The sequence below is a fragment of the Xyrauchen texanus genome, chromosome 12 (assembly GCF_025860055.1).
Source record: "Xyrauchen texanus isolate HMW12.3.18 chromosome 12, RBS_HiC_50CHRs, whole genome shotgun sequence".
Taxonomy (NCBI): domain Eukaryota; kingdom Metazoa; phylum Chordata; class Actinopteri; order Cypriniformes; family Catostomidae; genus Xyrauchen; species Xyrauchen texanus.
Window position 1 is genome coordinate 43787644 of NC_068287.1, and position 13478 is coordinate 43801121.

The 13478-nt window shown below is 42.1% G+C and overlaps 1 protein-coding gene across 4 annotated transcripts in view; it reads left to right on the plus strand.

The window, feature by feature from the left end:
* Positions 1-13478, plus strand: part of LOC127653027 (zinc finger protein GLIS2-like) — a 58661-nt gene extending 45183 nt beyond the window's left edge. Inside the window, exons 2-7 of one of the 4 annotated variants that reach the window (XM_052139511.1) lie at positions 906-1131; positions 1887-2020; positions 8430-8612; positions 8788-8921; positions 9613-9731; positions 9814-13478. In XM_052139511.1, coding sequence (XP_051995471.1) covers positions 933-1131; positions 1887-2020; positions 8430-8612; positions 8788-8921; positions 9613-9731; positions 9814-10535 — 1491 coding nt within the window. In that variant the 5' untranslated portion in view covers positions 906-932 and the 3' untranslated portion in view covers positions 10536-13478. The remainder of the gene's footprint in view (positions 1-905; positions 1132-1886; positions 2021-8429; positions 8613-8787; positions 8922-9612; positions 9732-9813) is intronic. The other 3 variants (XM_052139512.1, XM_052139513.1, XM_052139514.1) reach the window with 3 other exon arrangements.

Genomic DNA, 13478 nt, shown 5'->3' on the forward strand with positions numbered 1-13478 from the left:
CACAAAATTGGATTGAAAAGTCCAAATGGCCATTTATATTTCTGAGATGATAAATTGACACCCCTGGCTGAATTAAACGAGAACATGTGACAAAGTGGCGAAGGTATCCGCGCGTTTGTCTTTTTTGTGCACGTGTGGCTGTAGCATCATAACAATTAATTTAGTTAAGACCGAATCTGATTCCATTAATAATCTCATGAATAATCTCCAGTTGTATTAGACCTTGAATTTAGGTCGAGATTCCAATTATTATTGATCAATAATTGAGATCTTATCTAGATTTAGATACTTGATGATTCTAGTCAATTCTATACTTTTATATTGTACTCGTTCATAATTCTGGAGAGAGAACAGATGTAGAAAGACAACGAGGCAATTCTTGCTCATTTGGGTGTGAGATGGTGTCTTTGTGAGAAGGTTTCTATGCTGATTTTCTCAGAGATCATACATTTGATCTTTGCCACCCTGGGGAGTTTTGTCCTTTGAATTCGAAGTCCTTGGCACCCCACCTTACGATCCGCTCTCTGGCCAAGCGGGCAACTCATAATAGTTTCTGTGCGGTCACTATTAGGCTTTCACGGTGCCGAGTCCATTTTGACGTTCTTTGTCATTTCAGTCTTTCCAGTGTGGGTAGCTCTTCAAAGAGCATCTGCAGAACACCTGGTCTCAACAGGTGGATGTAGCTTGGGTTCATAAGGTGGATAATCAGGTTTGGGTTGTCTCCGCATGTGTCTGGTTGAGTTTAACCCATGTGTTCAGTTCATCAAGTCCATTAAGGCCTTTTTTCAACCAGGCTGGTGGTATTTATGTATGCATTTGGTGTATCCACAACAAATGATATTACAAGATATTAAGAATATCCTACCTAAATTTCTGTTTCTCTCTTTTTGTTTTTGTATACATAGGTGGACGGCTCTGGATTGCATGCCGCCATGCTATCCTTAGATGAGCCATTGGACCTGAAAGTGCCAAGGGGGCGGGTTAGTGGGTGGGACAGAGGCTCCAGGTCTCCACACTCTCTCAACCTCTCTCCCATACACGCCAAGGGGGCCGGGCAGCTGCGCATGGCAGACGACGGTACCGCAGTCATCGTTCCTGCTTCACCTACCTCCCCTCACACAGGTAAACAAGGTAAACATCAGTTCCAGCTCAAGAACAAAGAACAAATCAGTCTAGCCAGTTCCAATGATTCCTTCAAGTCTTTAGCTGTCACTCTAGGGTTCCCCTTGAGTCATCTTAACTGGACGGCCACTTCTAGGGAGAGTAGCCACAGTACTAATTTGTCTCCAATTACAGACAATTTGTCTTTAATTATGGACAGTTGAATATCTAAGCTCATCGAGATAACTTTGTAACCCTTTCCAGCTTTATGCAAAGCAACAATTCTTAATCGTAGGTCTTCTAAGATCTCTTGTTTGTGAAATGTTTGAGTGCTTTTTATAAGTCAAAGTAGCTCTAACCCACACCTCCAATCCCGTTTCATTAATCGGATGCCAGGTTTGCCAACTCCTGACTCTAATTAGCTTTTGATGACATCATTAGCCTAGGGGTTCACATACTTTTTAAGCCTAAACTGTGAATGTTTGAATGATGTATTTAATATGTACAATACAATAATTTCTGTGTTATTACTTAAAACAGATTGTGCTTGTTCATTATTGTAACTTAGATGAAGGTCAAACCTGATTTTAAGACAAATTTTTAAACAAATGCAGGTAATTCCAAAAGGGTTCACATACTTTTTCTTGCCACTACTAATCATCAAATCAATCTTTAATCATCAAATATGTTCTGATTGGCTGTGATTTTATTACTTCACATATAATTGTACACTATAAAGCATAGAATATGACAGATCTGGTGTGTATTCTGTGTTTTGATGTTAGCAGGTGTCCTGCAGGATAAATCCGAGACCCCCACACCCCCGGCTGTGGACCTCAGTTTGTCCCCATCGTCCCGTAACACCGCCTGCTCTCCAGATTTCACCAATGGGAACAGCTCGACTCCCATCTTCCCTGGGGTGAGATATGTCTATATCGCATGCGATGTCTGTCACTACTGTATGCTAATGGGTCAATAAAGTGCAAGGAAGGTATTTTAATACTTTTTGGTATAATTTATTTATTGGAAGACAAGATGGTACATTTACATGTGACAAATACTAAGTACTCATGTTACAGTGAGGGAGTTAGGCAGGCAGCAAGTGACAAGTAGAGAAGAGACAAGAAGATGAGACAAATCAAAAACAAAATTGTTGATTATAGGTGTTAAAAGGTGTTAATGTGTAGTTTGTATGTATATATGGGTGGGCACGGACTTAAGTGTATGGTTCAGGGTGTGTGCATTTGTGCGTGTGTGAGCATGTGTATGTGGGGGCAATTATAAGGGTATCTGTCTATTCCATAAGGAATAGCCACGATGAGACGCTCCCAAGCCCAGGGCACACCCATCATCCCCAGCCCCACCGGATGCCCCCATTCCAGGCAGACCACCATCCGTCAGGCTTACCCTGTTCTTTTGTATATTTCTGAGGTTACCTTTTTGTTCGTATGTCAGTACTCAACTAATGTAATGCATTAAAAGAAGCAAGTTGTGCAATATGGAATTGGTCCAGCCAGGGCAGTAGATCAAGTGGGAAAGGTGGGGGCACATTTCCCCCCTTCCCAAAATCAGCTGGAACAGAATACACTAAGATACACTAAGAATTTAGATGATCAAATACTATCTGAATTGAGGAATGCTCAAGACCAACTGGAAGAAATCATAGAGAAACAAAGACAAAACAATAATCCCATTAATAAGAAACTCAGCAGCAGAAATCACCCAAGAGCCACTATAAATAAATAACACCTTCCGCACCTTCTATAATAAGTTATATTCATCAGAACAAGAACCAAACTTGGGACAAATACAGTCATTCTTAAATAACCTAGACCTACCTTAACTCTCCAAAGAAATAGTTGACACTCTCGATGCTCCTCTACCATCAGAAGAACTTCATAATGCCCTTTTCCAGATGTCAAATAATAACCTGATGGCTTCCCTGATGAATTTTACAAACATTTCTTGGACACACTATTACAATTATTCAAAAGGAATTCAAACACACATTCAAAAACCCTTAGCATATGAACATGACCGCTATAAGTGATACTTAAACCAGACAAACACCCAACGCAACCCACCAGCTATCGACCCATCTCATTAATGAATACAGATCTAAAAATAATTGCAAAAGCTTTAGCCACCTGGCTAGAAACAGTGCCACCACATTAATCCACCCCGATCAGATAATACTTAATAAATATTTCTCAACAGTCCAAAATCAATACAAACATTATATCACTGGATGCTGAGAAAGCATTTGAGTCGTTCATCCATTGGATAAAACTATTATACACTTCAGCAAAGGCCACAGTCACCACAAATGGGATCACTTCGCCCGCATTCACACTTCACCGAGGAACACGGCAAGGATGTCCACTCTCTCCTTCACTTCTCGCCAGTTTCAATGAACCGCTCGCAGCAGCAATAAGACAGAACAGTAAAAAAACCCGAATTCATACCACAAACGCACAACATAAAATTAGCCTCTATGCGGATGATATCTTACTGTACTTGCAGAGCCCTAAACCTTCAATCCAGGAAACATTTGAAGTAATCAATACTTTTTCCAAAATATCAAACTACACAATAAACTGGAATAAATCCTCCATACTCCAGCTCTCTGATGATGCTTGGGATTCTGCAGCTCAGGATTCACTTCTTCCACTCTGTGTTGGAAATATTAAGTACTTAGGCATTAGTATTTCCTCCAGGCTGTCAGAGTTGTTCTCACTTAACTAGACTCCAGTGCTTAAAACAGTGGATGATGACCTTAGATGCTGGATGAATCTTCCTCTTTCACTAATAGGATGAATAGCAAACATCAAAATGAAAATTCTCCCTCAGATTTATTATGTCTTCTCAATGCTCCCTGTCATGCCTACATAAAAATGGTTTCAACCGCTCAACTCTTCAATCTCCCATTTTTACTGGAAGAATAAAAAAGCAAAAATTATATACTCTACATTACAAAAAAATAAATTCCAAGGAGGTTTAGAAGCTCCACATTTTCTTTATTATTATCTGGCAAATCAACTGCAATATTTAGCAAAATGGATTCATCAAAGCAATAACAACATCTCATGGGTACAACTGGAACAAACATACTGTAAAAACCTCACACTTGCAGATTTGCCATTTCTCAACACTTCGCTCAAGAACCACACCTGTTTTAAAAACACACAGCCTGGTGGAAAGATTTGAGAATCACCAATTCTACTTTAACACCTTGTAAATATACCCCCATCTGGCACAATCCAGACTTCCACCTTCACAAGACTCCTATGGCACTTTTCCACTGCACGTTATGGTTCGACTCGCCTCAACTCGCTTTACTTTTCTGAGCTTGCATTTCCACTGCAGTTTTGTGTCCCTCAATGTGGGTGGGATTATAGAATGATTCATCTTAAACACAACACAAACTGACCAAAACAATAACACGACCGCTAGCTGTTAGCTACTAGCTCATTGTGCTGTATAAAGCAGTTGTTGCATGGTGATTTTACACAAGTGTAACAGTTAAATTGGCCTGGTTGTTTTAGAAGCTTTCCAGTTGCTGGTCGACTAAATAAAGTGAAGCTTTCAAGCGTAGAGTTAACGTAACAAAACGTCCCATCCTCCATCATGGATCAACGCCAGTCCAGGGCACTCTCCCTCCCATTGCTCGCTGGTTTAGATAGCGTCCATTTGGTCGAACCACTTCCACTTTTCCTTGATGGTTCTGTAGTCACTTTTACGTTAAATTTTGTAACTTTTCCCTACACTGTTGGGAGGTCCGGTGGTAGCCATGTGCGGACACTTCCTGAGAGACTTTTTGGTTTCGCTCATCGCTAACGAGTGGACCGTCTGCACCTTGTTTAATGACCACGGTGTGGTTTTGCACACAGCCATTTCTTTTTTCACAATTTGAAACGCACGTGAACAAATGATACCGTTATCGCTGTTGCTAACTTTAAAACTAGCGGGTTGATGTCCCGTGTCAGAAATCCAGTGACGCTGGTAGTGACGATTCTCCCTGACCAATCAGTGATCTGCAGGATTTTGACGTCTCATTTAGTATCGGCTCGACTCGCTTGTTACTAAAAAAAGTATCAGGTACCAGGAACTATCCACAGTGGAAAACCCCCAAAGAGTCGAGTTGAAACATGCAGTGGAAAAGCCCCTCTATTTACTACTGCACATGGGACCAGAAAGGGATTACACATCTTCATCATCTCTTGCACAATAATCACTTCCTGTCATTCAAAGATTTCATCCAGGAATACAAATTTGGGAGTCAGCAGAAGTCAAATTGACATAACAGATCCAGATCACCTTATTTGAATGCCTTTGTTTTTAGAAAATGCTATAAATGGTTGGACAAATGGATGTACATTTTTACGCATTTGAAATATGTTTTAAAGTATATATTTTTTAAATGTATCATTTTTATCATCTTGGACAACTTTATTTGTTAACGACCCATATTGTATTCTAACACTCATATCTCAGCAGCAGAATATCATAGAGATATTGGGGGTGGGTTCTTTGCGATTTATCTTTAAGATATTTTAATAGCTAGAAAGTGAATGGTCACTAAGACTAACATCCTGCGTAACATCTCCTTTTGTGTTCCACTTCCAAGAAAGTTATACAGGTTTAGAACAACATGAGGGTGAGTGAATGATGACAGAATCTTTATTTTTGGGTGAACTATACCTTTAAATAAGTTAATTCTGCAAAACAAGAGAGGTTAGGAGCAGCATTAGGGTCTAATAAGCAGCCCAAGACTTGTTTTTACTCAGATTCTGGGACAGTGTGAGAACATTTAATACACCTTCTTTCCCTCAACACGAGACATTCAGATGTGTTAGCCTCACTGACCCAGATTTGAGGGCTGTGTTTTTTACCAAATGCCCCCTGTGTCTCCTCAAACAAGCATCTCTCTTTTCTCTGTTCATGGCTTGATGGGCAGGACGTGAGGTTTAAATCAGATTTACAGTGAGGTACTGAACTCTCTCTGTATAATTCAATTATTTAAATTCAATTTGGAGCCTGCTTGCTGTGCTCGCTCACTGGGGCAAGATGCATGGTGTTTTGTATGCCTATGTGTGTCTATATGTGCCACTCCTCCCACATACGTACCGAAACATACATGTATACAGGTATAACATACATGTTTCGGTAGGTATGACAAACATGGACAAACTTTAGATTAAGGAACAGCTGAGCTCCGGTGGAATCGGAGTCCCAAAATGTAGATGGAGGGGCAATTTGCAATGTATGGGAATATTGATTAAAGATGCACAAGGGCTTACATACACGTGCTAAAAAATGTAATTTAAAAATGTTTACATTTATGGAGTACGGGGATGTTTGGTTTATGCCTGACTGCAAACAGAATAATAATACTAATGATGCATTAATCATTGAGCCAATATTTAAATAAAGGATAATAATGTCTGACAATGCAAACAGGCGGATGTTTGATTATGCATAATAGAATTGCTTGCAAATCATCTAACGGGAAGGTTTAGCAACTACCAATAACACCCTAGCAACTACCCACAACATCATACTAACTACATAGTAATGGCAATGCCCTGGAAACCACCCACAGCACCCTAGCAAATACATAGCAACAGCCTGGCAACTACCCACAACATCAAAGTAACTAGATATTAATGGCCTTGCAACCACCCACAACAGCCTAGCAACTACATAGCAACACCCTGGCAACCATCCACAACACCTTAGCAACTACTCAGCAATGTCCTGGAAACATCCTACAACACCATAGCACCTATATAGCAATGCCCTGGAAACCACCCACAGCCCCCTAGCAACTACTTAGCAATGCCCTGGAAACTACCCACAACACCCTAACAACTACTTAGCAATGCTCTGGAAACCACACACAGCATCCTAGCAAATACATAGCAACACCCTGAAAACCACCCACAGCCCCCTAGCAACTACATAGCAACACACTGAAAACCCCCACAACACCCTAGCAACTACTAAGCAATGCCCTGGAAACCACACACAGCACCCTAGCAACTACATAGCAATGGCCTGTAAACCACCCACAGCACCCTAGCAACTACATAGCAATGGCCTGTAAACCACCCACAACACCCTAGCAACAACATAGCAAAGCCCTGGAAACCACTCACAACACCCTGACAACTACCCACAACATCATAGCACTGCCCTTGCAACCACGCTCAGCCGCCTAGCAACTACATAAAAACACCCTGGTAACCACCCACAGCCCCCTAGCAACTACATAGCAACACACTGAAAAAAGGGTTGCTAGGGTGTTGTGGGAGGTTTCCAGGGCATTGCTAACAGTCAGCAGGCATATCACTCTGTAGCTCAACACTGGTTGCCCACTAAAGCTAAGCAAGTTTGAGCCTGGTCAGTTCCTGGATGGGAGACCTGGGGGAAACTAAGGTTGCTGCTGGAAGAGTTATTAGGTAGACCAGCAGGATGTGCTCACCCTGTGGTCTGTGTGGGTCCTAATGCCCCAGACACTACACTGTAAAAAAAAAAAAAAAAAAAAAAAGGTCTTGACTCTCTGTGGTCATTAAAAATCCTGTAAAGAGCAGGGGTGTAACCTGGTGTCCTGCCCAAGTTGGCCCTTATCTATCATGGCCTCCTAATAATCCTCATCCATTATTTGGCTACATCACTTTACCCTCCTCTCCACCAATAGCTGGTGAGTGTACTGGCACTATGGCTGCTGTTGCATCATCCAGGTGGATGCTGCACACTGGTGATGGTTGAGGAGATCCCCCTATACTATGTAAAGCACTTTGAGTGCCTAGAAAATTGCTATATAAATGTAAGGAATTATTAACTATATAGCAATGCCCTGAAACCACTCACAAAACTCTTGCATTGTGGGCAGCAACCACTAACATATTAATTACAAAATCATTTTTAAATAGGAGGGCAGAAGAGGGCATTTGTGCATAATCACGTCATATGTGTTGAATGTGAGTTTGAGTGCATGGGATTTGAGTTATGTTTATTGGTGCCATGCCTTCACTTTCTCTCATTAAAGTGTGAAATGTGTGTTTGTGTGGAGGCTATGATGAAGCATTAGCTCAGAACAGCACAGCTGGCTGCAGAAACAGAGGGGCGACGAGCCACCATAACCAACAAAACGCTCGTAAGAGTCTCCTGCTGTGAGGGCGATTACTGAACACAGGCCTCCTGTAGCTTGCTGTTACCGTCAGTTTAACAACAATTAACTACAATTGCTGGCCTGGTGTAAAACAGACAAATAAGAGGCTTGGATTATGTTTGCCTTAAACTCTTTCCTCGTTTTGTTCTCTCAGGATATGGCTCATATCCGTTACGTGGAGGGAGGGGCCACTTCTCAAGCTTTCCAGTTCTTTTTGCCCATTGGTGGAGGAGGAGGACTTCACCTGCCGTCATCCATGTTTATTCGCCAACCCAAGGACATGCGAGCTTCTCCGGACCTCTCCGCAGATGAACAGCTGGCCTGTCATTGGAGGAAGGTGATGCAAAAGACATGACGCAAAAGCTATTGATAAATGGATAGTTCACCCAAAAATTTAATATAGCATAAAAGTTTCATGAGAGCAAATTTAGTGTATTGATGGTTCATTGTAGGAACTGCTATGTTCTGTCCTTACAAAGTGTGTGAGTTTGGTTTTTGTCTTCACATCACAGTGCCACATGCTTTTTGACTCTTTGCAAGAGTTGGTGGACCATGTCAATGACTTCCATGTGAAGCCGGAGAAGGACTCTGGGTACTGTTGCCACTGGGATGGGTGTGCACGCAAAGGACGGGGCTTCAATGCAAGGTGCATTTATTACTTATCTGTTAATGAAATATATGACTTTACCCCTAACACAGATGGAGAAATATTTGTGTGTTAAACCTTAAATAAAATGTGTCTACATGCAAGAAAGAACAAGTCTATCGTACCACTTGACATAAAGGGGAACGACTCTCTTGGGTGGAACACAAAAGGAGATTTTAGGCAGAACTTTAGCATCCGTCACCATTCAATTTAATTGCATTGATAAAGAAAAGAATGGTGAACATTTGGTCTAACATCCCCTTTTGTGTTAAAAGGAAGAAAGTAAAGAATGTTTTGGAATGACATGAATTTTTGGGTATACTATCCCCAGGGCCGTAGCTAAAGGTGGTACGATTCTAGCGGCCCTCAACAAATTTTAAACCATATTTTTTAATATGAAAGTGGCCTAGACCAATATAGTCAGGGGTCCCAGAATTCCATGCTACAGTCCTGCATATCCCTTAAAGACTAACATAAGGATACTTCGGCTTCCGCATGGCGCGATGTCTCGTGCACGGGACACAAATTTCGTCATTAGCAAAAGATGAGCGGACTCTCTGTGTGCAGTCCAGTCGGTGCATGCTCCTGCCATTGACTGTACTAAAGATTATCACAAAGCAGTCGTAGTGTGGATGTGTCGACACGCCACGTCGTATGGATGTTTCTTAATTCTAATGGTTTTCCTTGTTAGGTACAAGATGCTGATCCACATCCGCACTCACACCAATGAGAAACCTCACCGATGTCCCACCTGCAACAAGAGCTTCTCTCGCCTCGAGAACCTCAAAATTCACAACCGCTCACACACAGGTGTCACACTAGGCAGGGTAACTGTATACATTCATGCATGTAAGACTCAAATGACCTGGCTAACTCAATGTTTGTGTTTTAGGAGAGAAGCCCTACATCTGTCCATACGAGGGGTGCAACAAGCGCTACTCCAACTCCAGCGATCGGTTCAAGCACACGCGCACGCACTATGTAGACAAGCCCTACTACTGCAAGATGGTGGGCTGTTTGAAACGCTACACAGACCCCAGCTCTCTGAGGAAGCATATCAAGGCTCATGGGCACTTTGTAGCCCAGGATCAGGGAGGTCCAGGTGGGGTGGGCTCCTTGTTGAAGCCGGGCCAGATCACAGGGGCGGGAAAAGAATCAGAGCTCACTTACATCAGCGGGGCCCACATCATCATCCCTAGTGCTGCAGCTGCTCTATTGGGCAGCCATGCTCTGCAGGGTTTGGGAGGCTCCCTCCCCTTGTCGCCCCTCAGTCCCCGGCCGCTGGACTTGAGCACTCTGGGCTGCCCGAGCTCCCCTCCAGCTGGGCTTGGAGGGACGTCCATCCTGTCCTTCAGTGGTTCCCCACTCGGCTTGGCTAAATCACCCCTGCTATCACCTACCTTCTCATCTTCCACACTTGGGCTACCCATGATACCAGTTTTGGGCTCAGAGCGCAGGGACCACAGCAGGGGCAAGGCCAGGGAAGAGAATGGGGGCGAGGATGAGATCCATAGGGGTGTTCTCAACCTCTCTAACGGAGCGTCCCATGATCCCCTGTCTTGGGTGGTCATCCCTTCTGGCCAAGTCGTGCTGAAGCCAGCTGTGGTCAACTGAGCCCCACATTCCAGAGGAACACCAGGGGTGGGTCATGCTAAGGAGAGGGAAGGGTGGGGGTGGAGCAAGGGTCAAAGGTCAGAGGCAAGCCTGTGGGGGGTTTTCACAAAGCTAATGCAGTCCGCACTGCTTGGAGGTGACACCACCTTCAACATTTTGCTTTCATTTAATTTCACTCCTAATTTGAAACTTTCTGCTACTTATTTCTTGTGGTAATTGCAACAGTGTTTTGAGGTGGATAACCAACAAATCAAGCCTTAAAATTAGTGTAAATATTCTCAAAATCAACAGTGGCCAAACATTCAATTCCATTCAATTCTCTTTCTTTCTTGCTAGTATGCTGCTTTTTTTCAATTTCACGAGAGCACTGATCTAAACGGTAGTCTTAGTAATCGGTGCCCTTGTTTCAAGAGACCATTGCCATACATTTTTAAGCAAGATAGTGTATGCAATACGCTAAAGACACGTACGTTTTTATTCTTTGAGAACCAATATTGTGAAATGGATCCTCAAGCCATTCTGTTATGAAAATACCTCTAAGACTGCATATAGCTAGCTAGAAATATTTGAGGCTAACTCACTTTCACATAGGGTTGCCAACTGTCCCATATTCTGGCCGAAATTACCCCAATGTTCTGTATTTTGGCCCAAAATAAACATCCTATGTTTTAGGTGGTGAAATGCTCAAGCGAGACAAAAAAGCGCAGATAAAGGGGAACCTTAGTAAGGATACTCAGTAAGAATGTTTTTTTTTTTTTTTGCAGTGTGTGTCCTGTATTGATTTGGCAAAATGCTTAAAGGGTACCCTGCCAGTCTGACAGTAAAGCGATCCATATTAAAGCAAGAGTGCTTGAGCTTCCAATATTCTCAAGGGGAAACCACCTGCTTACACAGGATTGGTCAAGTTTGCTAAGGGGTGCTAAGCTTGTATGTGAAACTTGAGTTTACTAGAGCTTGGTTTTTAGCCTTTTTAGTTTCTAATGACAATCAGTGTCTGTCATATCAGACAATAAAACAGCGCTAGCACTCCTGAGTCCCACCTCAGGCACCAGGTACCCTCAACACACTTACAAGTGAACTTCCCTCGTGCTATTGTGAGCTATATGACAAACCTTGTTTATGCTGCTAGCTATGTCACTGCAACGCAAACATATTTCCTTGAATTACGAATAGATAAAGTGTATGAATTACAATCTGCCTCCTAATGGGGGGAGAAATCAAAAATTTTGACTTACTCTTTTTATGTTAAGAGATTTACAGACGCAAAGCTCAGAGTAACTGAGTTTCAAGTCAGACAAGGGCACAAACTCAGCTAGCAGTTATGCTAACAGCCCATAGGAAAACAACACGTCACTATTTTGCAAATAGTGCCATCTTCTGGTCATCAGATGTAGTGCACACTACTGGGTGAACCAAGGGCCTGATTTAACAGTATTGTCCCGCTTTGCAGTGTACATGCAGAGCAGGGTAAAACGAAGGACCTTTGGTTGGCCTGGAATGTTTGACACATGCATGTACCAATTTTGGTGTATCGCAATGATTAAAGGCCTATCTTTTTAATGCAACTTTGTTTTCAGTGTTTCACTGCCCCATTTAAAATCAAGAAACACTGTGCCAAAATTACTGACGCAAGGACTTAATAGTAACGTGCATAAAGCACAATTTCGGCTATATAGCAAAACAGAACATCTTAAAATGATAAGAATTAAGACAGTTTTACTTGACTTGTGTAACAAAAATACGCTGATAACTGAATTAAACTCTACGGAGCTAAGCATCAAGTTACGGCCTCTTTGATCCCATTTACCGCTGACCATTCCATGCACAGCCATGATGCATTAATACGTATTAAGATGGGAGAGTGATTCTGTGCGACATATCGTCAAAGGTGCATCGTGACATTCTGAGAAATACATTATACATACAATACAATACAATACACCATATATATTCTATGCTAATTGCTAAAAATGGCCTTCCAACCAATGCTCTACATGTGGAAGTCAAAGCGGCATGCTTGTGTTTGTAGGTGCATTGAAGCATTAACGTGACTTAAGAGCGCGGGACTAATGGATTGAGTTGCGACCAAATTGGAGATTGTATTTCCACCCGATATCATTCGCATTTCATGTACGCTTATGATTTAGAAATCAGGCACGTAACATGGAATATCCTCTCTGGGGAAGTTTTTTCCGTATTATTGTCCCTTGTCCCATGTAAAGTTTAGTTTTAGTGGCAAACATTCCGACTGAAGTATTCACACTTCCCTAAGCATGTACCCCGCCCTCCCTCCAAAACCTTTTGTCCACTCAGAGTCTTACTCCATAATGTTTATGTTTCGCAGTTTGTGGAAACTATACATTTAATGCGCTTTTGTTTTAACATTTCTTCTGTCTTATTTGGACGTGACATTTCTTAATGTTGAAGTTGCTTTATTTCTCGTTTCTGCTATCGCTGCTCTGTGGTCAGCTTTCTCCAGCCAAGGGGTCTAGAGGAGATCATATACAAAAATAGGAGGAGTGTTATGAGTCGGGAATCCTAAAGTCTAGTCAACAAAAATCACACCATGTCGTCGACACTGTCCTAACCAGACGCCATGAGACAACTTGCGAGAAGTGATTTGTATGACCAGACTTGGTCAATATTTGATATTTAATATACAGTTAAGGCTCAGTCACATTTATCTTTGCATGAGGAAATTCCATGGGCGAATTACAGTCATGTCAATGGGAATCCGTGGCATCAGGAATTTCACCTGATAAACTTTCGATAGCGAAGAAATTTCGTAGCACGAATTTTGCGAGGGGTTTCATTTTGGCACGCGAATTTGCAGTGTTATCCAATATGAAGTTGCTTGACTTGGCAGTGACCTCTATGTGGGCGGTGCTTGGTATATATATATATATATATATATATATATATATATATATATATATACATTTA